The 23,383-nt window shown below is 32.8% G+C and overlaps 1 protein-coding gene across 1 annotated transcript in view; it reads left to right on the top strand.

Annotated features, from left to right (window-relative positions):
* su(f) (cleavage stimulation factor subunit su(f)) overlaps nucleotides 1-7,057 on the top strand; it is a 28,599-nt gene extending 21,542 nt beyond the window's left edge. The window contains exons 10-13 of the mRNA XM_023170841.2: nucleotides 1,734-1,928; nucleotides 3,990-4,150; nucleotides 4,434-4,568; nucleotides 6,608-7,057. Coding sequence (XP_023026609.1) covers nucleotides 1,734-1,928; nucleotides 3,990-4,150; nucleotides 4,434-4,568; nucleotides 6,608-6,813 — 697 coding nt within the window. The 3' untranslated portion in view covers nucleotides 6,814-7,057. The remainder of the gene's footprint in view (nucleotides 1-1,733; nucleotides 1,929-3,989; nucleotides 4,151-4,433; nucleotides 4,569-6,607) is intronic.
* The last annotated feature ends 16,326 nt before the right edge of the window (nucleotides 7,058-23,383 follow it).

Genomic DNA, 23,383 nt, shown 5'->3' with positions numbered 1-23,383 from the left:
AAGTAAAAATTTTGAAATTCGTCAAAGGAATAAAAAGTTAAAAATGTTTGAATAAATAAATGTAAAAAAATGAGTTAGCGACATTCTTCGTTACATCATCGATAACTTTCTCATATACATATTTTTTATGTAACATCTCATTTCTTCACAAAGTGTTTTCGCGATTTTCGATATGGCGCTGCCACTCCATAGGACTCTTAAGAATCGTGCTACATCAATTGACTGTCTTTCATTATTAGAACTTCAACATTTTAATGTGTATTACCGGATACGACCTTAGGAACTGAAACTATTTCTTTATTTGACAGACCACTTTTTCACTTCAAGTTTGCACCCCAAGATGCTTTTCTGAAGGATCACCTTATAAAGTTATATCTCTGAACTTAGCGGGTCATAGGTGTACTAAGACCATAACACGTGTTTTATATTGTGAATAAACTAGAAAACTAGGAACACCAGTACAAGTCAATCCTCTCACATAAAACAAGTTGTTCTAATCGATATACGTAGTTTAGTAAAGGTTACAAGTGTTTCATTTACCAAAAATAAGTCAGTTGGACAATTAATAGATAGCAACAAATTTGGTCACTGCTATCATACTTTTCATACCGTATCGAGGTAATCTTGGAAACGGTATGTCTAGTATAAAAAAATTAAGCTTGATGTGACTTGGTTATTGGTTTTAATCTCCTACATAATAACTTTTAGAGTGCCCGATCCTCCATCCAATCTGAACAAGAATTTCACTTACACTTTTCAAACTTGCAGTAGAAAATTATACTTTTTCTGAATTATGGAAGGTGCAAGGTTTGAGTTTGTACAACATTGATTGATTGATTTCAAGTAAACTCCTTCATGTAAATATGTACTTGACCCTTTTAATGGATAATAATGAACGCACTTCAAGAAACTATTGTATAGTGAAAAACGTTGTGGTTTTATAAACTGTTCAGTGAAAATTCAACAATTAAGTGTTACTTGAGTATGTCAATAATTAATATTTCTCGTTGAAGATAGGTTGATTCTGTAAAGAAACATGGCCGATAAACTGAGAATAGTAAATTGATGGATGTAGCCGTTACTAAGTGGTAGGAAATCGTCATGAAAAATTAGAAATAAAAATTCCTGTTTTTATACCAGTTGTATTTGTAACTAGTGTACTGCGATAAACAGTTTATTGTATTTGTTTGAAAATGTCCTTACGAGACAAAACTTCAGTAACGTTAGTTACAAATACAAATGGTATAAAAACATAGGAAGTTTATTTCTCATTTTTCTCAATAGCCATAGTGTTCTTGGAACACAAGTCAAATGATCAAAGCAATCGTTGCTCGAAATCAAGGAACTAAAATATTTAATATGTTATTTTTTTCTTTGAAATCAATAAAATCAGAACGGAAATGATGTAATAATTGGTGAATCATACTGATGAATATTAATTTTCCTACCTCATAAAACTTCTTCAAAAAGTGTTCGCCACTGAAGTTTCGTGTAACATTCAGTTGGGTAAAACATTTGAAAATGAACCTTTCTCTGTTTTGCTCATGTAGCTTTCTTTGTTTTACAGAAAAGAACGAAAAGCTAATAAAAACAACTAGTGTGTCATGATTTGATCACACTGTTTCTTGGAAACAAGGCATAAAATTAGCTCCTGAGTATGCTCTTACATTTTTTACCGCAATTAGGAATCATTTTGTATAAATATTCATTTAATATCATTTTAATTTTTACAGGGATATATGGAATAAATTTTTGGAGTTTGAGTGTAATATTGGAGACCTGCAGTCAATTGTGAAAGTAGAGAAGCGTCGTTCAGAAGTTTTGTCAAAGATCAAAGAGTTTGAAGGAAAAGAAACTGCTCAACTTGTTGACAGATACCGTTTCTTGGATCTGTTTCCATGTACTGCCCAAGAGTTGAAAAGTATTGGGTAGGTGAATATTTTAATCTATATTAGGGGTTATCTTCAATTTATTAGTCAGTTCGCTGACACAAAGTCTGATGTTCTATTGAGATCGAAATATCTCTGGATATGGACGCTTATCAGATTTGCCTCAGTGTACATAGATTGAACTTTCTCCAGAATGCTCCATTTATCCAAAAGGTGATAATAATAATATTAAAAAATTCAACTATTTGAATACTTTTCTATTTTTTAATTTTTTTTCATTTTCTTTGCAATTACCTCTCTTTCATGGAAAGATTAATATTATTCGTATTCTGAAAATACAAGTTCAATATTATTTATATTCTTGAAATAAATATGTTCAGTAAAAGTGTTATAGAGTTAGCAAAATGATCTCAACACAAACGACTATTTTTGTTTAGTCAATTTCTGCCCATTTTCAACGAGAAAGTGGCGAAAGTGCAGAAAATGGTAGCAGAAAGGAGAGAATGGGGAGAACAGACGTGAATTGTATGGAAAAAAGGCCATTGTATAGAAAACGAGGAAAACAGAAGCACATAAGGGAAGTATCAGAGGGAACATGTCACAAGGGAGATAGAGAGGGACGGGTGTACTAGATAGAAGAGAAAGTGAATTAAAGAAAGGATAATAGGAGATTGGTTGCGAGTAGGATGAAAGAGTAACTGGAAGACTTCACTACATATTTTGAGGAAATGTCTGGAATGATATGGTGGCTCTGACGCAAAAGAATATTCAAACGGTGTTTGGTGACTATCTTTCAAGGTTTTTATTTAGTTCTGAACCATGGCCGTGCATATGGGATGAGTCTGAAACCGTAAAGCACATCATTGAAATATTCAAGTAACACTTTATTGTGAAACACGTGTTACGGTTTTGTAAACTGTTCAGTGGAAATCGCACAATAAAGTGTTACTTGAATACGTTATTAATTTTCATCACATACATCATCGATAGCCGTGTGGAGCGAGTTAGAGAGAATGGAAGCGGAAAAAGGGATTTGTAGTCTGAGAGCGTTGAATAAAATAGACAACAAATGAATTGCTTTCTTTATTGAATAAGCAGAGTGTATGGTGGAGGATGAAAGAATAGGGCAGAAAAGTTCTCCAAAGAGTAATCGACATGTGTACTGTAGTGGGCTAATCTGTATAAAAAATAAAGGTCTTCTTTCTCCTTTGGTGGATCAACTCTTGATTCATTTGATTAGAACACATGGATTGAGGCTCGGTTTGGTTAAGCGAAGGAATAGAGCTTCACTGTTGGTGATGATAGAGGAAATTTGCTCACATTAATGCCTGGCAAGGCATGTGCATGGGGGTATTTACTGTCCATTTGCCAAACTTTTTTTGTATATCTTGTTTCCTAGAGCAATAAAGAAGGATAATTCACAATGTGAAACACTTTTCTTTATATTTCACATTTTTTACTGATATCGATATTTTCCATAATGAGGTAAATACTTATATCGTGTGCTATTGAATTATTTATATATACAGACATCTTCTCTAGAAAGATCTTCGAACTGGATATATTTATAAAAAACTGAAACTTCGTGATAGGTATGATGGAAAATATAACTCTGAACCAACCTCTGCTTTCATAAGATATTCTTGAAGAATATAAGACATCTACAAAAGATCTTACAATGTCTTTTGGATACTCTCGATGATATCCTTTAGTTGTACATGTTGATTTGTTTCTAATATCTATTGAGTGTACATAATACACCCTTTGGATATTTCTTATACCAACAATATCTGGAGTGGATAAAAATTATTCTGAGTTGATAAGGAATATTAAGAATTCTCCATCAGAAGATTAGGCTATTCAGAGCACTAGCCATGTCGATTCGATTTCATAACTTTGTCAATTCATTTTGGATACACAAATTAACTGTGACTTGGTATAATTTCAGAGATTGTTTGAGTATATTATATAAACTATTGGAACTAATAGTTAGAAACTAACAGTCATTATTTTAATTGTCTTAGTAAAAATGTATTACACTGCAACAGTGAATCAATCAATATGATGACCACACTAATCAAGCTGAGTTTTTGTTTACAGGTACACTGAGGTTTTGAACATTACAGGCGCCGGTAGGAATCATGTTCTGCAATCAATAATAGAAAGTGAAACAGAAGCACCGTTACCTGTTCCAGACTACTCACAGATGATTCCTTACAAACCTAAATCTAATCCTTTGCCTGGCGAACATCCAGTTCCAGGTAATCTGTGCAAACATAAATATTTTCAATTATTTCTATACTGGATTTAAAAATATTAAGCATTTCATCTATAGAAATTTCAAATTTTTTGAGATATAAATTTTTCTGCAACAAACTTTATTCTGTTATAAAAAAATATTGGAGGGAAATTCACTTTGAAATAATCAACATATAATTTTATTTCAAATCTTTTATTTGGAACGTGTTCTAGAGACACCTAACAGTTTATATTTTATTGTTAATTGAACTAAGGGACAATGAAAACGTTGGTTTTTTTTCACAGGTGGTACTTTTCCTCTTCCACCTACAGCAGCTCATTTATGTACACTTCTACCCCCTCCAAACTGCTTCCGTGGTCCATTTGTTCATATTGATATTCTCATGGACATTTTCAGTAGAATTCATCTGCCGGACACCTGTAAGTATTCATAACATTAATGACTCTTATTAAATTGAAAGAAATGCTCTTGATGAAAACATTTACTTATCATCAATTCAATTTATGAATTGACAGAATACACTTTTCCGCACTCGATCATAATGAATGGAAAACATTGAACTATGCAATGTACATAATCATTTAACAAGGCTAATCAAGGCTGTTTACAAGGAATCTCACATCTGTTTTACCCAGAAAATCTTAAATTCACAAAAGAAAAATTACCTATAATCAATTATCAAAATAAATTTAACGTTTTTTCATTATAGCAAAATTCTGGTTGGCATAAAATATTTTTTCCTTCATAGCCAAATTTGAATTTGCTTCAAATAATTTTTTTGGTATCAGTGCCATCGACTGTTACGAACATTAGCCTCGTGTTTTGGGGAGGTTATGTAAATAACTCCATGAGCCAATTAGGGCATTTCGCACTCTCGTCAGTCATTTGAAGTAGCAGAATCAACCGAACCTCTACTAGAAAAAATCTCGCTGTGGGAATCTCCCCACATTTTTTATACGAAGATGGAGAAGTGGAAAGTCAAAACCTTTCTTTCCGGAAAAAAACCTATGGTTTGTGCAGTTTGACTTCGATAGCACTTCAGATTCAAGAAATACAATTATTTCACTAAATCACTCTCGCTTTGCTTGTGCATTTTAACTCACTTCTTATAAGTAAACTACATGTTCTTGCGACATAACCATAAAAATATCCGGATGGCAACAAATAGTACTTATTCACTGTTTCCTATGGAATCATCTGTAATCATGATAAGTAAACAGAGATGGACAAATTTCAATTCATATATGTTTCTGACAATAATCAAGGATGAATAAATATAATGATATCTAAAGCGTCCCTCAGATTCCTCTATAGGATAAGCTGAAGAATAATGACCAATCTTGTTGACATGTCTGAAAAAAATATAGCAATTTAATATACAGAAGTTGTCCCAAAGATGTTGGTTTGACTGTTGAAGTTGAAGATGACGATGGATTTTTGTCTTTTTTTTTATTGTGCTTGGAATCACATGTTTCAAGACATTTTTATTGCTTCCAAAGTTCTTTTGAAATACATTATTAATCATCTGGAAAACTCTTAAGTACTCTCAACTTTAACACTTTTTTCAAAATTTTGATTGGTGTACCAAAAGCTAACACGTGATCATGTGAATGGGACTATTTAAGTACTTATGTCCTGCTATCAATCTTCTTCTATAGTAATAATTCACTTGATAAATGTGTAATGTATTATTATATTATGAGTGTTAGAATACTTGAGAATGATGTAAAAACCGAAACCTTGGTCGAATTAATATCAATACATTTTAAGTAAGTGGAAATTAGACAAAGTATTTTATTTCTATATCTATATCATTTAATTGAAGATGAATTTCCACAAAATATATAAGTTATCAATATCACAAAAATGAAAAAATATAGTATCTAAGAATGCATATAATTCATATCTATAAAGACAATAGAAGTTTCTTTCAATATTGGTAGATCGAAATGGGACTGAAAAGGTAATGAACCATGTCACAATGAAAATCAATAGGATTGTTCATTCAATACACTTCTACTCTTCATTTACCTGTGAGAAAAGTAGTCTGAATAAAAGTAGGTATTCTAAAAACTGATGAAAAAATTGTTTTTATTCATTGAAAAGGGAAAAAACTTCCTTCTAGCAGGTACTCTTCAATGTTCATAACTGAAAGTAGTTGTTTCTGGTGATTTCAAAAATGTATTTTCCAGTAATTTCATTTTGTGCATGAAGCAGAACTATTTTTTTTATTTATATCGAATTTTAAAATAGTTGATAGTTAATTTTGGTATAAATAAAGTAAAAAAAAATTATTTTTGATATGAAAATAGAAAAATTCTTCAACGCAATAGATATCAAGACGCTAAATAAAATTGTATGGGTTGTAGATTTCATTATTACATATCTATTCATCATTTACAAATTTCACAGTTTGATGAGAGGATGCCATGAAATTTTAATTTTTCATTTTTTCTAGTTCCAGCACCTTCTGAGAGTGGTGGGGATGTAAGGTTATTTGATCTAGCAAAATCAGTTCACTGGATTGTGGAAGAAGGTGGTGGAATCGGTTTGAAGAGAAGGAAGAGAATTGGGTTAGGCCTTGATGGATCTGATGATGAGGATATGACCTTACCCCCTTCAAATGATATCTACAGGCAAAGACAGCAAAAGAGGGTCAAATGAAGAGTGGTCATTGGCCTTATGAAGTTGTTAATTAAAATTAATAATCAGAATATATTTGCAACAAGAGTATGAAATACTGATTCTTGAACTTGGCATATTTTTGTAAAAATACAAAACCTCATATTTTTCAAAAGACCAAGTTGAAGAATCTTTAATTTAGAGTTATATTTGATTTCTCCATTTTGTAAGTCTTTGCAAGTGAATACAATTTGTAAAAATATGGAAATAAAATTTTATTGTGATATTTTTGGGGATTCATCCAAATAATATCGAATATTGTTTTTCTACTCAGAGTTGATAATTAGAAAAGCATTTTTTCAGATGAGTGTTTTGTTTCTAATTGTTGATTTGTTCCAGATAATCTGATTTTCGAAAAAGAACTGCTCTTGTATACATTAATGTTCAAGATTTGACAAATATATCCATCTCGAAACACTTAGTTTCACATAAACATTAAATTACCCAAAAGAAAAAAAGCACTTTTTCCATTTGATCTATTCCCCAAACATTCATTATGGAATTGAATCAGATATCATTCACAGGGAAACTACAAAACATGATAAATGAAAGAGCATTTTTATACAATTTCATTTACTTAGAAATCTAGCATCCAAACTGCGTTTAATTTTTTTGCTGCTCCATCTTCCAACAAAAAAAACTGGAAACCCTTGAAAACAAGTGTTTTCAATCCGAATCTTTGAGAAGTACACCTTGAGGATGCTAGATTTTCATAAAATGTGTCATAGTTCAGGATATAATTGTTCAACATATAAAATGCTTTTCAGATAAAGTTTTTTAAAAGATTGTTGATAAAGTTTTGAGGTTTATGATTCAATGTTTTCAGGTAAAAAGTCATATTAGTATGCCCCAGGCGACTTTATCTGTTATGATGTGTGTAATGCAAATGAAAAGCAATTTTTTTTATCATATTTTTGGTACTCACTATTTCTGTTTTTAGAAAAGATATAAGCCAGCATTATTTACAAATGAATAGATATGAATGTTGAAATATTACCAGTGTATGTGCTCCTTCACGATTATTTGTAGTCTAAACCAAATATCACATTGATATTTTTTGTATTATAAAGACTCTAGAAGTAACTGTGGACCTTCCCCATATAATAATATGCTTTATTGCCCAAAGAACATTATGTCTTATTGACAAAGCTACAAATTTCCATCAGTCATCATAAACATAAGCATATATGTATGTGTATATATATATATATATATATATATATATATATATATATATATTAAAAACAATATATGGCGTCTGCACAAGATGACCAGCTATTTACTCCGCAAGAAAACGTGAATTCTATATGTAAACACTGCTCGAAAAAAGTCAAAAATAAAGTTACCTGTATAAAGTGTTGTGAAAGTTTCCACCCAGCTTGTCTGAAACAAGCTAGTGAACTCAAAAGGGCTGAATGTAAACACGAACCCGATCAACAAACCACTGATACAGAAATGACAGAAGAAACGTACCTCAAAGAAGAAAACAAATTATTGCGACAAATTCTGATGGACAAAGATATCATAATCTCGGACAAGTGCCTAGTGATTCAGCTACTTGAAGAGAAAATCGTATTCCTTGAAGAAAAATTGTTACCAACGAACGGGAACAATCGAGCTGCAAACAATAAACAATCATCAACATGTGCTGTAAAAACAGGAATAGTAGATAAGGCAGACAAAACAATGAGTGAACAACACAAAAAAAATAACCATGACAACTATAGTAAAAACAATGAAAGTTCATTATCTATGAATGTGGGGAATACCAACCTACAGGGTGATACAAACATGCACGTAAACCAAGTGGCAGCGGAAATTATGAGAATTCAAACCAAACAAAAAGTAAATGAGATAATAAATCTCACTAGTGACTTAGACAACAATAACAGACCCTCAAGTTCTGCTACCAACAAAGCAAATACCCCGAATGATGCTGACGGATTTATCCCAGTAATGAGAAAGAGAAAGATGAAAAATAGCAACATAGGAAGTGGTAAAGGTGATAACGAATTCCATGGAATCGGAAAATCAGATAAAAAAATTTGGCTATTTTTATCAAGAGTACCGGATGCAGTAACAGAAGGCAATATCAAAAATTATATCAAAAAACGCACCGACTCGCAAGACATCCACGTGAAAAAACTCGCAACACACTTCGCTGGCATCAACAACCAAGCTTTTATGATAGGTGTCGAGCAGTGCTTGCAGCAAAAAGTCTACGAATCCGACTTCTGGCCTGAAAACATATACTTCGACCGCTTCAACTTCAAACTAGGGCAGCGATTTCTGGACAATCCACGAAGCCACCAACCCCGAGAGAACCAGTGCAAACAAACCACCGAAAATTTTCGGAATCCAGCCTCACCCAGGATTACCATGACAAGATAAGAAACACACTTAAATTTAAGCTAGTTCATCTGAATAGTCAAAGCTTAGCAAACAAAATTAACATTCTAGAATTATTCTGTAACATCCACGACCCAAGCTTCCTCTGTATATCCGAGCACTGGATGAGCGAAGATCAAATGAGATCCACCATCATATCAGGCTACCAACTTATCTCTAGTTACTGTAGGACGAAAATTACACATGGGGGCACAGCAATATTTGCTAAATCCGAAATCAGCAAGAATTGTGCCAATATCCAATGTCTAGTAGACTCATCCTCGGAATTTCACTTTGAGTGTTCGGCTATTAGCATCCAAAAAAGTACATGTATCATCACCCTATACCGTAGTTCATCAATAGACTCAGACCCACAAGCCTTCCTTGACAAATTGAGCAGTACCTTGAATTACGTAACAGCTAAGTATACATACATCATTCTCTGTGGTGACTTCAATATGAATTTCATGGGGAATTGTCAATATAAAAAACAACTCTTTGATATATTTGAAATGTACAATCTGAAACTACCATATGATGGACCAACACGTGTTGCACAATATGGTAATAAAACATGCTCTAGCGGACTAGATTATATCGTAAGTAATATTGAAAATATCTTTTGTAAAGTAACCTGCCTGGGCGCCTCTGATCATCTAGCACAACTCATGTCTTGGTCTTCGGAAAAAACACCAGACCGAAGGGAACAAAACATTGTACAAAGGAAAGTTAAACAAACTCTTGCCCAATTCAAAAACCTTTATGAAAATACAATGACAGAAAATCCCCATGAAGTAGATGTTGACAGCATATTCAATAACTTCATGGTGAACTTCCAGTGGTGTTTTGACAAAGCATTCCCAAAACAAATAATATTACAAAAACAATTAAAACCAGAAAAAATACCCTTTTCTGCAGTACTACATTCCGAACTAAGACAGCTGAGAGATCTGAACTGGCTTAAGAAAAGAGTTAATGACCCTACTATATCAGAACATTATAAAAATGTAAAAAAATCTGTGGATATAAAAATTTGCAAAGAAAAAAAACAATATCACTCTGACTTAATTAACAAATCAAATAATAAAGCCAAATCTCTCTGGAGATTAGTTATTGAAAAAATGGGCAGGATCAATCAGAAAAAAGAAATCACCCTTACTGTGAATGGGACGAACTTGACAAAGAATACCGATATAGCAAACCACTTTGGGGATTTTTTCGCAAATTCTGTCAGTAACACCATACAAAGCCTCAATTTACCAAGAAATATGTGTACAACTAACGACATACGAAGCGCAAAATCTATGTTTTTTGCGCCAGTCAACGAACATGAAATAAAACAAATAATACTAACAATGAAAAAGAAATACTCTGTAGGAATTGATGAAATACCAGCTATTGTACTAGAAGAATGTGTTGATAAAATCTCCATTCAATTATCTGAGATCACTAACTTATCTGTCACCCAAGGTGTGTTTCCAAATAAATTAAAAACTACCAAGACCATCCCTGTGTTCAAAAAGGATGATCCCCAATCTGTCGAAAACTATAGGATGATATGTATACTTAGCTGCTTTTCCAAAATCATTGGAACAGCCGTGTATAATCAGATGATCAACTACCTCAATCAAAATAATATAATAACCCCATCCCAACACGGCTTCCGCCGCAATTACTCGATAGAAACCGCTTCAATAGAACTGACACAATACATCCACGAAAATATCGACCAGAACAAATATGTGGCAGGAATCTTCTTCGATCTGACTCGCGCCTTCGATACAATCAACCCTGAATATCTAAAAATTAAATTAGAAGCGATGGGCATCAGAGGACCAATCCAGTCATGGATCCAATCTTATATGACGGGCAGGAAACTCAAGGTTCAGATTGAGGATGAGTTTTCTAGTGAATTCGATACCTTCATTGGTACCCTCAAGGGGGGTGTTTGACCCACTTTTATTCCTACTATATGTGAACGACTTACCCTCATATATAAATCATAGACGCGTATTCATTTACGCAGACGACACAACAATTATAGTTGCAGCTGATGGCCTATCTGAGCTGGAAATTTCAACACAGGCAGTCATGAGTAACTTCGCACAATGGTGCAAAAGAAACCATCTTATTATAAACGAGAATAAAACTGTGATGATCGAATTTACTGCACCGCTGAAGAATGAAAACAATTTAAAACTATTAACTAGCACTAACACTATAATTTACTCATCCAAATGCACCAAATTTCTTGGAATAAAACTTGACCATAAATTGAACTTCAACAAACAAATTGACTGCCTATGTAAAAAATTGAATAAACTTTACTTCGCGATGAATAGTGTGAAATCGAATTTTTACCGATGTCAGCTGATTAACTTATACTATGCCTTAGTCTACTCAGCGATCAGCTGCAACATAATCGTGTGGGGCAGGGCGACCGAGATAACGAGAGTATTCATTCTGCAAAAGCGATTTATTCACCTGATATTCAAATTGGACTATAGGGAATCATGTAGAGAGACTTTTAGGACAAATAGCTTGATGACTTGTACAAGCATTTACCTCTACAAGCTATTAAATTATACCCACCAGCACAAAAATAAGTTTCAAAAAAATAGTGATGTCCACCAATACAACACTCGAAACAAAAACAATGTCTACTTAAGCAAATTCAACCGTCTGCACCTGAAAAAATCTCCACTCTATGCAGGAGGATATTTCTATAACCTGCTACCAGATGAAATAAAAGCAAATGAAAATATAATCAAATTCAAATCCACCTTGAAATCATTTTTGATTGACAACTGTTTTTATTCCCTAACAGAGTTTACTGAACAATTACTAAAATGAAATAACATATTCTCATCCCCTACATAGCACCAGGCATTTTATTCCCAACTCTACATGTACGAACTTTTAAAAAATATGTATTGTATTATTGTATTGTTAGTATTTTTAGGTGTATTTTTCGTTTTTTATTAAGATGTATTGTAATTTTATCCTGATTCGCAACCGAACACGGTTATTAGACTTATCTCATGTCATGTAAATGATTCGAAGAGATCAATAAATCTATCTATCTATATATATATATATATATATATATATATATATATATATATATATATATATATATATATATAAATATATATATAGGTATATATATATATATATATATATATATATATATATATATATATATATATATATATATATATATATATATATATATATATATATATATATATATAATTGATAGTGTAACGACCGTATGTATGTTGTATGGGCAGCTAAAAAGAGTAAATATTTATTCTAATCAGACCGAATCCCCGAAAAACTACTATTCTATATATATATATATATATATATATATATATATATATATATATATATATATATATATATATATATATATATATATATATATAGAGAGAGATATAGATATTATTGAGTGTGTATGATATAAATCAAAAGGAGGAAATTCGTGGACATGACACTCAAGAAATATGGAGGCAAACCGCGGACACGTGTTTCTGGCTATTGGCCTCATCAGCGCGGTGCAGCCAATTGTAAAGGTGGACAACAACTGGTTACCAAAAATGGAAAAAAAAAACATCACATATGCACGGTGTCACCAACAGGAGCCAACCGCACATTTGTGGTTTCAATTAGAAGACCCAGCATTCCCAGGCATCATCTAACATCACCACGTAGGCAGCTATAGCTACCTGCGTGACTTCCGGGTCCAGGATATAGATACAGAGATATAGATATTATTGAGTGTGTATGATATAAATCAAAAGGAGGAAATTCGTGGACATGACACTCAAGAAATATGGAGGCAAACCGCGGACACGTGTTTCTGGCTATTGGCCTCATCAGCGCGGTGCAGCCAATTGCAAAGGTGGACAACAACTGGTTACCAAAAATGGAAAAAAAAAACATCACATATGCACGGTGTCACCAACAGGAGCCAACCGCACATTTGTGGTTTCAATTAGAAGACCCAGCATTCCCAGGCATCATCTAACATCACCACGTAGGCAGCTATAGCTACCTGCGTGACTTCCGGGTCCAGGATATAGATACAGAGATATAGATATTATTGAGTGTGTATGATATAAATCAAAAGGAGGAAATTCGTATATAGGTATATATATATATAAATATATATATAGGTATATATATATATATATATATATATATATATATATATATATATATATATATATATATATATATATATATATATATATATATATATACAGGGTCCTGCAACAGTGGCGCGGTGTTCCATATCTCTATATAGGAAGCAGATAGGATTCTAATTTTCTATAATATTACCTTATTGCTCGAGCTCGACAAAATAAAAATATTGGCGGTCACACAGGGTGTTCGATTTTTTCTGGGCGGATCCCAACTGTGTCTTTTTAAATGGCAACCTATATTTTTTATCGCTTTTTCGGTTTCTTCATAGAAAATAAAATAAACTTTATGTATATCTGCACTTCGAAAATATTGACGGTTTTCGAGATATCTAGCATGACAAGTTTTTTTTTCCAATATTCGTCACTCAGAATATTTGAAATTATAAAGTGGTGCCAAGTCCAGTTGAAATTTTTTTTTGGTCGAATATTCTACATTGGTAACTCTCTCTAACGATATATCTGAAATCGACCTGTGATATACAGGGTATGAAAAACCGCTTGCCAAATATTGTAAATGAAAATTTGCAAAATCTTCCTTATATTAAATGGAACACCCTGTATATTATTGATCCATAAGAAGCGCCAACGAAACCTCTACAAATTTCATTAAGTATTCCCTATGGCTAAGTTCAATAGTTTTTCTTAAATGAGCATTTCTTTCGAAAAATGGTCATTTTTTCAAAGCGAAATCCATTTGACGACTGATAAAAATATACGAAAGATATCTTGTTTCAATTTTGTACATTAGAAGGTGTCCAAACAAATATTTTTTAACGAAATAAATGTATGTACCTATCACTTTTTGCTAAATGGATAATTATTTTTTCATTGGATGCAGAATTTCACTCATAAATCGTGCAATATCAAACCAAACAAGTTAAAAGAAAGAAACATTATAAATAACTATTTTTTTCATGTTATTATATTCATTCAGAGCTTGAGTTCTAGATATTCAAATTTGTCAACTGGCAAATTACAAAACTACAAAAGGGAGAGTTTAATTAAGGTTGATAATGAAACTTTTATAAAATATGTTCAACATGTCTTCCATTTTCTTGAATGCAGAGCTGAAGTCTATGTTTGAAAGACTGTTCTACCCTGCGCAAGACAGCTGGTGTAATGCTGCGAAAAGCATTCGTTATTCTAAGTCGCATATTTTCAGTAGAAGTTGGTGGCTCAACGTAAACCATATTTTTTATGTATCCCCATAAGAAAAAATCTAGTTTCGTCAAATCTGGTGATCTAGCGGGCCACCGTACAGGGCCATTCCGTCCTATCCATTTATTGGGAAATACTTCATTTAGATGATCTCTCACTTCTGCCGAATAGTGAGCAGGTGCACCATCATGTTGTAACCACATTCTATTGCGGAGGTCAAGAGGAATATCATCTAACAAACCTGGTAAATCATTTCGTAAGAAATTGAGATACATTGCACCATTCATATGTCCCTCAAAAAAGTATGGACCAATTACATATTCTCCAATGATGCCTCCCCAGACATTTATCGACCACCTATGTTGATAATCCACCTGTCTCAATAAGTGAGGATTTTCTGTCGCATAATAATGGTAATTATGTCGATTTACAAATCCATTTTTATGGAATGTCGATTCATCCGACCATAAAATATTATTGAAAAAATATTCGTTTCGACGAATTTTGTTCATGGCCCAATTGCAAAATCTCACTCTTTTCTCGAAATCAGCATACAGTAGTTCTTGATGTAACTGAACGTGGTATGGATGCAAGCGATGTTTCTTCAATACTCGTTGCACTGATCTCTCACTTATATCCACTATTTCCCCAATTTGTCGTTGACTCCTACTAGGATCTTCTTCAACAGCAAGAAGAACTTGCAATTCATTATCTTCATTAGTAGCTGGCTTGATGCGCTCATGTTTGGAATAATTAATAGATCCAGTTTCAACGAATCGTCCCAAGACCTTTCGGAAAGATCTTTCATCTGGATGCCTTCTATCTGGATACCGTTGAGAATAAATTCTACTTGCCAATAAACAATTCCTGTCTGATTCACCTAATATGAAAATCATATCAATCAAATCACTTTTTGATAACAACATTCTGATGAAATTATACCGACAGTTCAACTTCACGATTGACTAAAAATTTCAATATTCATTTGCAGCCAAATATTTTGTTCTGTCATTTGCCAGACTACTTGATTTCCAATAAATATTTCATTCGCTGAAAGGTTGTTTTAGACCGAAAGAATATGGCACAAATTCCGAGATTTTTGAAATTATTGTAACTATTCAAGAACGTCCATTTTGTGGTGTAATTCGCAACTTGTTTATCTAGCAACAGGTAATTTTAGGAATGGGCGATATTTTAAGGAAAGGGTATTTTTTGTATATTCTTATCAGTCGTCGAATGGATTTCGCTTTGAAAAAATGACCATTTTTCGAAAGAAATGCTCATTTAAGAAAAACTATTGAACTTAGCCATAGGGAATACTTAATGAAATTTGTAGAGGTTTCGTTGGCGCTTCTTATGGATCAATAATATACAGGGTGTTCCATTTAATATAAGGAAGATTTTGCAAATTTTCATTTACAATATTTGGCAAGCGGTTTTTCATACCCTGTATATCACAGGTCGATTTCAGATATATCGTTTGAGAGAGTTACCAATGTAGAATATTCGACCAAAAAAAAATTTCAACTGGACTTGGCACCACTTTATAATTTCAAATATTCTGAGTGACGAATATTGGAAAAAAAAACTTGTCATGCTAGATATCTCGAAAACCGTCAATATTTTCGAAGTGCAGATATACATAAAGTTTATTTTATTTTCTATGAAGAAACCGAAAAAGCGATAAAAAATATAGGTTACCATTTAAAAAGACACAGTTGGGATCCGCCCAGAAAAAATCGAACACCCTGTGTGACCGCCAATATTTTTATTTTGTCGAGCTCGAGCAATAAGGTAATATTATAGAAAATTAGATTCCTATCTGCTTCCTATATAGAGATATGGAACACCGCGCCACTGTTGCAGGACCCTGTATATATATATATATATATATATATATATATATATATATATATATATATATATATATATATATATATATATATATATATATATATATATACAGGTATATATATATATATATATATATATATATATATATATATATATATATATATATATATATATATATATATATATATTTATATATATATATATATATATATATATATATATATATATATAATTCGACGGACAAACTTATACCACGTCATTCCTCTTGCAAAATGATGAAAAATGAGTTAGGACATGTGTGTCCGGAAATGAGCCGTTTCAGAAATACAGGGCGTTGAAGTTGCAAAATAAAAAGACCCCTTTCGTCGTAGCTCCCGGACTAAAAGGAATAAATTAATGAAACTCAGCAAATCGATTACGAGCTAGAATGTGCTTCCTCCAGTGGTATGTTTGCTTCAGTATCAGTAGCCAGTGGCGTTCCAGCTGGGTAATAGCTTATATTTCCCCCCTTATTTTTTACGCCACTGACTTTATATCCACAACCGTCTTTTTTTGAATTCCTTGATCAATTTTACGTAAAAACCAAATAAACATTCACTATGAAAAAACCAGTAGTTTTCGAGAAAAATTGAGTTGAACTGATAGGTGCATTCTTATATGGGAATAATCGATTAAAATAATCGAAATTCCAAAACCATTAATTTAGCGCTTGCAAGTGATGGTAATTATTGTGGGTTTTCTATCATCGTACCAATTTTTGTTATGTTTAGCATATTGTAATGACAAATCATAACTCTTGAGGCTTATTTTCGTGCTTGTCAATAGATTTCATTGTTGAAATGTTTTCATTGTTCTCAGATCTTCGAGTGACTTTGTGATCTGAAAAAAAGTGACCCCAAATAAAATTTGCGATCATTCGGAATCTCGACTGAGTTAGGCTCCAATAATCCTAAAATAACACCATTATTCTGGATTTTGGGAAAATTATTTTTTGTTCACAATTATCCTGTCTTTCCCATTCGTGAAATCACACTTCTCTTTGTAGAATCGTAAATATCTTGAAGAATATTCATTAATAAGAAAATGAAAAACATTCTCAAAGTATACAGTGTTTTCAAATTTTCACAGATGAAGCCGAAAAACAAAATTTTACCAGTAGACTCTAATTATACGCCTGAAAAAAAGAAATGTATTTGGAAGAAGTCAATTTATTTGAATAACCATCCGATAAGATCTTCGCTAACTCTAGTCAGTAAATGAAGTTTTTTAAATAAATGAAGAAATGGAAGTTGTCTATTTACAGCTAATTACATAACTCTTAGTTGGATGTCGGTACTCATAATTCATCTTTGAGTAGAAATATCATGTTCAAAATATACCTTCTCTACACATATTTTAGATAATGTGATAAGAAACAATACTGTTGAAATTCTAGAACAGTGAGTCATAAAGACGAATTTCTTTTTGAAATTTACATTGAAAATTCAAATGTGCTTTTGAATAATAATGAGAACATCTGATGAATAATCAATAGGGTAATTGTTCGAATTTTTTTCCGTCAACACTTATACACGATCTGCAACGGCGCAACATAGAAATTCGCTGAATTGTGTGCTGAAACCACATTCCATTCCGGATATTCAGAGGAACATCTTCTAACAATTCAGGCAAGAAAGTGCTATAATTGTCCCCATTCAAATTATCTGGTAAAAGATAAGGACCAACTAAACGGTTTTCTACTATTCCTGCCCAAACATTCAATGAAAATTTTGTTTGATGGCCATGAGGATGAATAGCAAAAGGATTTTCCTCGGCCCAAATATGGCTATTGCGAGAATTGAAAATACCTTCCCGTGTGAATTTTGCCTCATCAGTGTATAACACTTGCTTGATAAATTTCGGATTATTTCTCCACATACTTAAAAACCATCGAGAAAATTCAATTCGATCTGGATAGTCCTCTGGTTTCAGTGCCTGAACTTTTCTCAGTCGATATGGGTATAACTGCTGTTCATGCAAAGTCCTCCAAACAGATGATGAAGACATATGCAGCACTCTAGCTATAGATCTACTACTTTCAGACGGATGTTCAGCAGCATAGTTCAATATCTCCTCTTCTGTGATATAATTTCTTACAGTTCTCTGTATACCTGCATTCCTTCTGGTAATTAAAAAACTTCCTTTTTCCCTGAGTCTTTTGTCCACGTTTTCGAACGTTTTCCAATTAGGAATTCTATTTCTTCCAGGAAAATTTTCACGATACATTCTTTGTGCCAACCTTCCATTTCGTCCCGATTTTCCATAAATAAGGTGCATGTCCGTTAACTCTTCGAATGTAAAATTCATTTTTATTATACGAAATACACAATCAAACACTTTCTGACAGCTACGTTAACTTGGAAGTGTCATACGAATCTCATTTCATTTCCACAGCCCCCTAACAAATTTATTGTTGTCAATGAATAAAGTAATCCTCATTGCTTAGGTGGATCAAAGATTGTTATAAGTCACGATAATGTATTCTGAAACTATTCAACCAGTGGCTGAAGAACTCGAGAATATCGGTACAGTTATCTAACAAAACTATAATAGATATGCCCAGGAAACATTGTAGATGGCTAAGGTTGAAACAAGTAATGGTATTTTGGTTAATCGATAAAACTTGGATTTTTACCCAGTGAGAGAAGATAATTCGATAAAACATTCTGAGTTCAGTTTTGCCAACTATTCGTAATTGTCTTCGAAAATCGTTTGGATGGAACATTTTATTAAAAAATAAATCTCGAGGTAAAGCCATTCAGTAGGTCTGCGGGCTCACAACATATCTGCAAAAAAAGTTGGTAAAATGGTAGAAAATCCGCAATATGTTGCCGAAGTGAATAATTTTTCAAGCACACAATGAATGGTAGAATGATGAAAGAGTTCAAATAATTTCGGTTTTGGAATTTCGATTATTTTACTCGATTATTAATATTCCCATATGAGAATGCACCTATCAGTTCAACTCAATTTTTCTCGAAAACTACTGGTTTTTTCATAGTGAATGTTTATTTGGTTTTTACGTAAAATTGATCAAGGAATTCAAAAAAAAGACGGTTGTGGATATAAAGTCAGTGGCGTAAAAAATAAGGGGGGAAATATAAGCTATTACCCCGCTGGAACGCCACTGGCTACTGATACTGAAGCAAACATACCACTGTAGGAAGCACATTCTAGCTCGTAATCGATTTGCTGAGTTTCATTAATTTATTCCTTTTAGTCCGGGAGCTACGACGAAAAGGGTCTTTTTATTTTGCAACTTCAACGCCCTGTATTTCTGAAACGGCTCATTTCCGGACACACATGTCCTACCTCATTTTTCATCATTTTGCAAGAGGAATATATAGGTATATATATATATATATATATATATATATATATATATATATATATATATATATATATATATATATATATATATATATATCTGTATATATGTGTGTATATATATTTATATATATATATATATTTATATATATATATATATATATATATATATATATATATATATATATATATATATATATATACATATATATATACAGTGTGTCAATTTGAAAACTTCCCACCCTCAATATCTCCCTTCCAGTACATAATATGAAAAAATGGTCAGACAGGTCAACTTTATTTGCAAGGGGGACACTCTGAATGAATATTTTCAACCCTCGGGGTTCAACCCCCTAGGAGGGGTGGATGTTACCCTCAGAATTTCAAATGGAAAGGGGGGTCAAGTGGCACATCATTTTGAAGGGCATTCAATTCGCTTGCCGACGGTGCCCTCATTTATTATTTTCCGATCAGCAGTATCCGAAAATGTAGTTCTAAACTAATAGAAGTAATTAGAATTGGCCTATACTAAAATGCCTGGTTATCAAGTTAGTATGCAAAGAAATACAATTTATTGACTCTCTTATAAGTAAAACTTGTGATGACGGGTCAGCTTTTCAACTTTCCATCAGGGGTAAAATTAGACAAGCCTCAAAAAATTTACATTAATTAGTTATCTGATTTCGGTGACTTTCATTTGGGTTTATTATCGGATTTAAAACTCTTATCCCTTTTTTGTTACTTCTGCTATAAAAAGTATCGTTTTTTGAGCAAAAAAGGTGTTCATCGCATTCAAGCCATTTGGTAGTACTATCATTTCAGTTTCATTTGTTGAGCTGATCAGCGATACCTTAGAAAGTGTATAAATTGTAAGAATGGTTTACACTATCCAAGACCGAATTGAAATAATTTTTATTTATGGAGAGGTGGGCAAGTGCGCACGAAGGGCGGCATCTCTTTTTAATGAAAGAAATCCAAATCTTAATATAAGTCACCGGTATGTGCTTGATTTGGTGACAAAGTTTTCCGAAACTGGTTCGGTGAAGAATAAAAAAAGGAATAACCCCAGAGTACTGAATGAGGATGCTCAAATTGAGGTGTTGGGAACATTTGCTGCAGAGCCGACTAGCTCCTTACGATCAGTAGCAGAACAGACGGGAATGTCACACGAGACTGTAAGGAAAGCACTGAAAATGCACAAATTTCATCCATATAAAATGCAGATTCTCCACGAGCTCCATGAGGATGATTATGACAGAAGAATAGAATTCTGTGAAATCATGACTCTTCGAATCAATGCTTTACCTAATCTTCTGTTCAATATCTGTTTCAGTGATGAATGTTCATTTTTCCTGAATGGCAATGTTAATAGGCAAAATTGTCGCTATTGGAGTGACGAAAACCCTCACAATTTTCGAGAAGGACATACACAACACCCCCAAAAAGTTAATGTTTGGGCTGGTATTCTTGGAAATGCCATTATCGGACCTTTATTTTTTGAAGAAAACTTGAATGGTGATCTGTACCTAGATATGCTTCAAGCACCTATCGATCCACTTATAACTCACGAGCTCGAAACTCAAATTGATGCACACGGTAATTTACTGTTGCAGGAAGATTTGTTACATTTTCAACAGGACGGTGCGCCACCTCATTATTTTCGCCCCGTCCGACAATGGTTGAACGAGCGATTCCGGGAGAGATGGATTGGCAGAAGGGGATCAATTGAGTGGCCACCGAGATCACCGGATTTGACTCCATTAGATTTTTTTCTTTGGGGATATCTCAAATCTGTCGTTTATAAAACACAGCCCACTGATATGGATGACCTCAAAGGACGAATTACAGCAGCATGCCGGTCAATTAGTGGTGAAGTTTTCCAAAATGTTCGAGAGGAGTTCGAAAACAGACTGTATTACTGTTTAGAGCAGAATGGACAACATTTTGAACATATTATCAGATAAAGCGTAACAAGATGGTTGAAATTTGTTTTTTGCAATTTAGTATTTTTTGTTTGCACTCGATGCGTATTTCGTTAACTAAGTAGTTCTACATTCCTCTCACATCCACGAATTCGAATATTACTCAAGGGTTGGAACGATGCTACCTAGTACGATGCTCACCTTTTCCAATAGTCCATTACAATCATTTGTTTTGAATACCAACCTGAATACCAAACATCTAGTGCGGGCGAGTTTTAATCATTTATTCTTATTCACTTCTAATCACCGTTCGTTTGGAACGTTATTGTTCAAAAACTGCTCATCAAAAACTAATGAAAAAGGTATCATTGGCAAGAGAATTGAATGCCCTTCAAAATGATGTGCCACTTGACCCCCCTTTCCATTTGAAATTCTGAGGGTAACATCCACCCCTCCTAGGGGGTTGAACCCCGAGGGTTGAAAATATTCATTCAGAGTGTCCCCCTTGCAAATAAAGTTGACCTGTCTGACCATTTTTTCATATTATGTACTGGAAGGGAGATATTGAGGGTGGGAAGTTTTCAAATTGACACACTGTCTATATATATATATATATATATATATATATATATATATATATATATATATATATATATATATATATATATATATATATACATACACACACATATATATATATATATATATATATATATATATATATATATATATATATATATATATATATAGATATATATATATATATATATATATATATATATATATACAGGGTCCTGCAACAGTGGCGCGGTGTTCCATATCTCTATATAGGAAGCAGATAGGAATCTAATTTTCTATAATATTACCTTATTGCTCGAGCTCGACAAAATAAAAATATTGGCGGTCACACAGGGTGTTCGATTTTTTCTGGGCGGATCCCAACTGTGTCTTTTTAAATGGCAACCTATATTTTTTATCGCTTTTTCGGTTTCTTCATAGAGAATAAAATAAACTTTATGTATATCTGCACTTCGAAAATATTGATGGTTTTCGAGATATCTAGCATGACAGGTTTTTTTTTCCAATATTCGTCACTCAGAATATTTGAAATTATAAAGTGGTGCCAAGTCCAGTTGAAATTTTTTTTTGGTCGAATATTCTACATTGGTAACTCTCTCAAACGATATATCTGAAATCGACCTGTGATATACAGGGTATGAAAAACCGCTTGCCAAATATTGTAAATGAAAATTTGCAAAATCTTCCTTATATTAAATGGAACACCTTGTATATTATTGATCCATAAGAAGCGCCAACGAAACCTCTACAAATTTCATTGAGTATTCCCTATGGCTAAGATCAATAGTTTTTCTTAAATGAGCATTTCTTTCGAAAAATTGTCATTTTTTCAAAGCGAAATCCATTTGACGACTGATAAAAATATACGAAAGATATCTTGTTTCAATTTTGTACATTAGAAGGTGTCCAAACAAATATTTTTTAACGAAATAAATGTATGTACCTATCACTTTTTGCTAAATGGAAAATTATTTTTTCATTGGATGCAGAATTTCACTCATAAATCGTGCAATATCAAACCAAACAAGTTAAAAGAAAGAAACATTATAAATAACTATTTTTTTCATGTTATTA

The sequence above is a fragment of the Leptinotarsa decemlineata genome, unplaced genomic scaffold (assembly GCF_025532065.1).
Source record: "Leptinotarsa decemlineata unplaced genomic scaffold, Ldec_3_MD MMD2_tig00026340_RagTag_RagTag, whole genome shotgun sequence".
NCBI lineage: Eukaryota > Metazoa > Arthropoda > Insecta > Coleoptera > Chrysomelidae > Leptinotarsa > Leptinotarsa decemlineata.
This window is presented reverse-complemented; position numbering and strand designations above follow the sequence as displayed.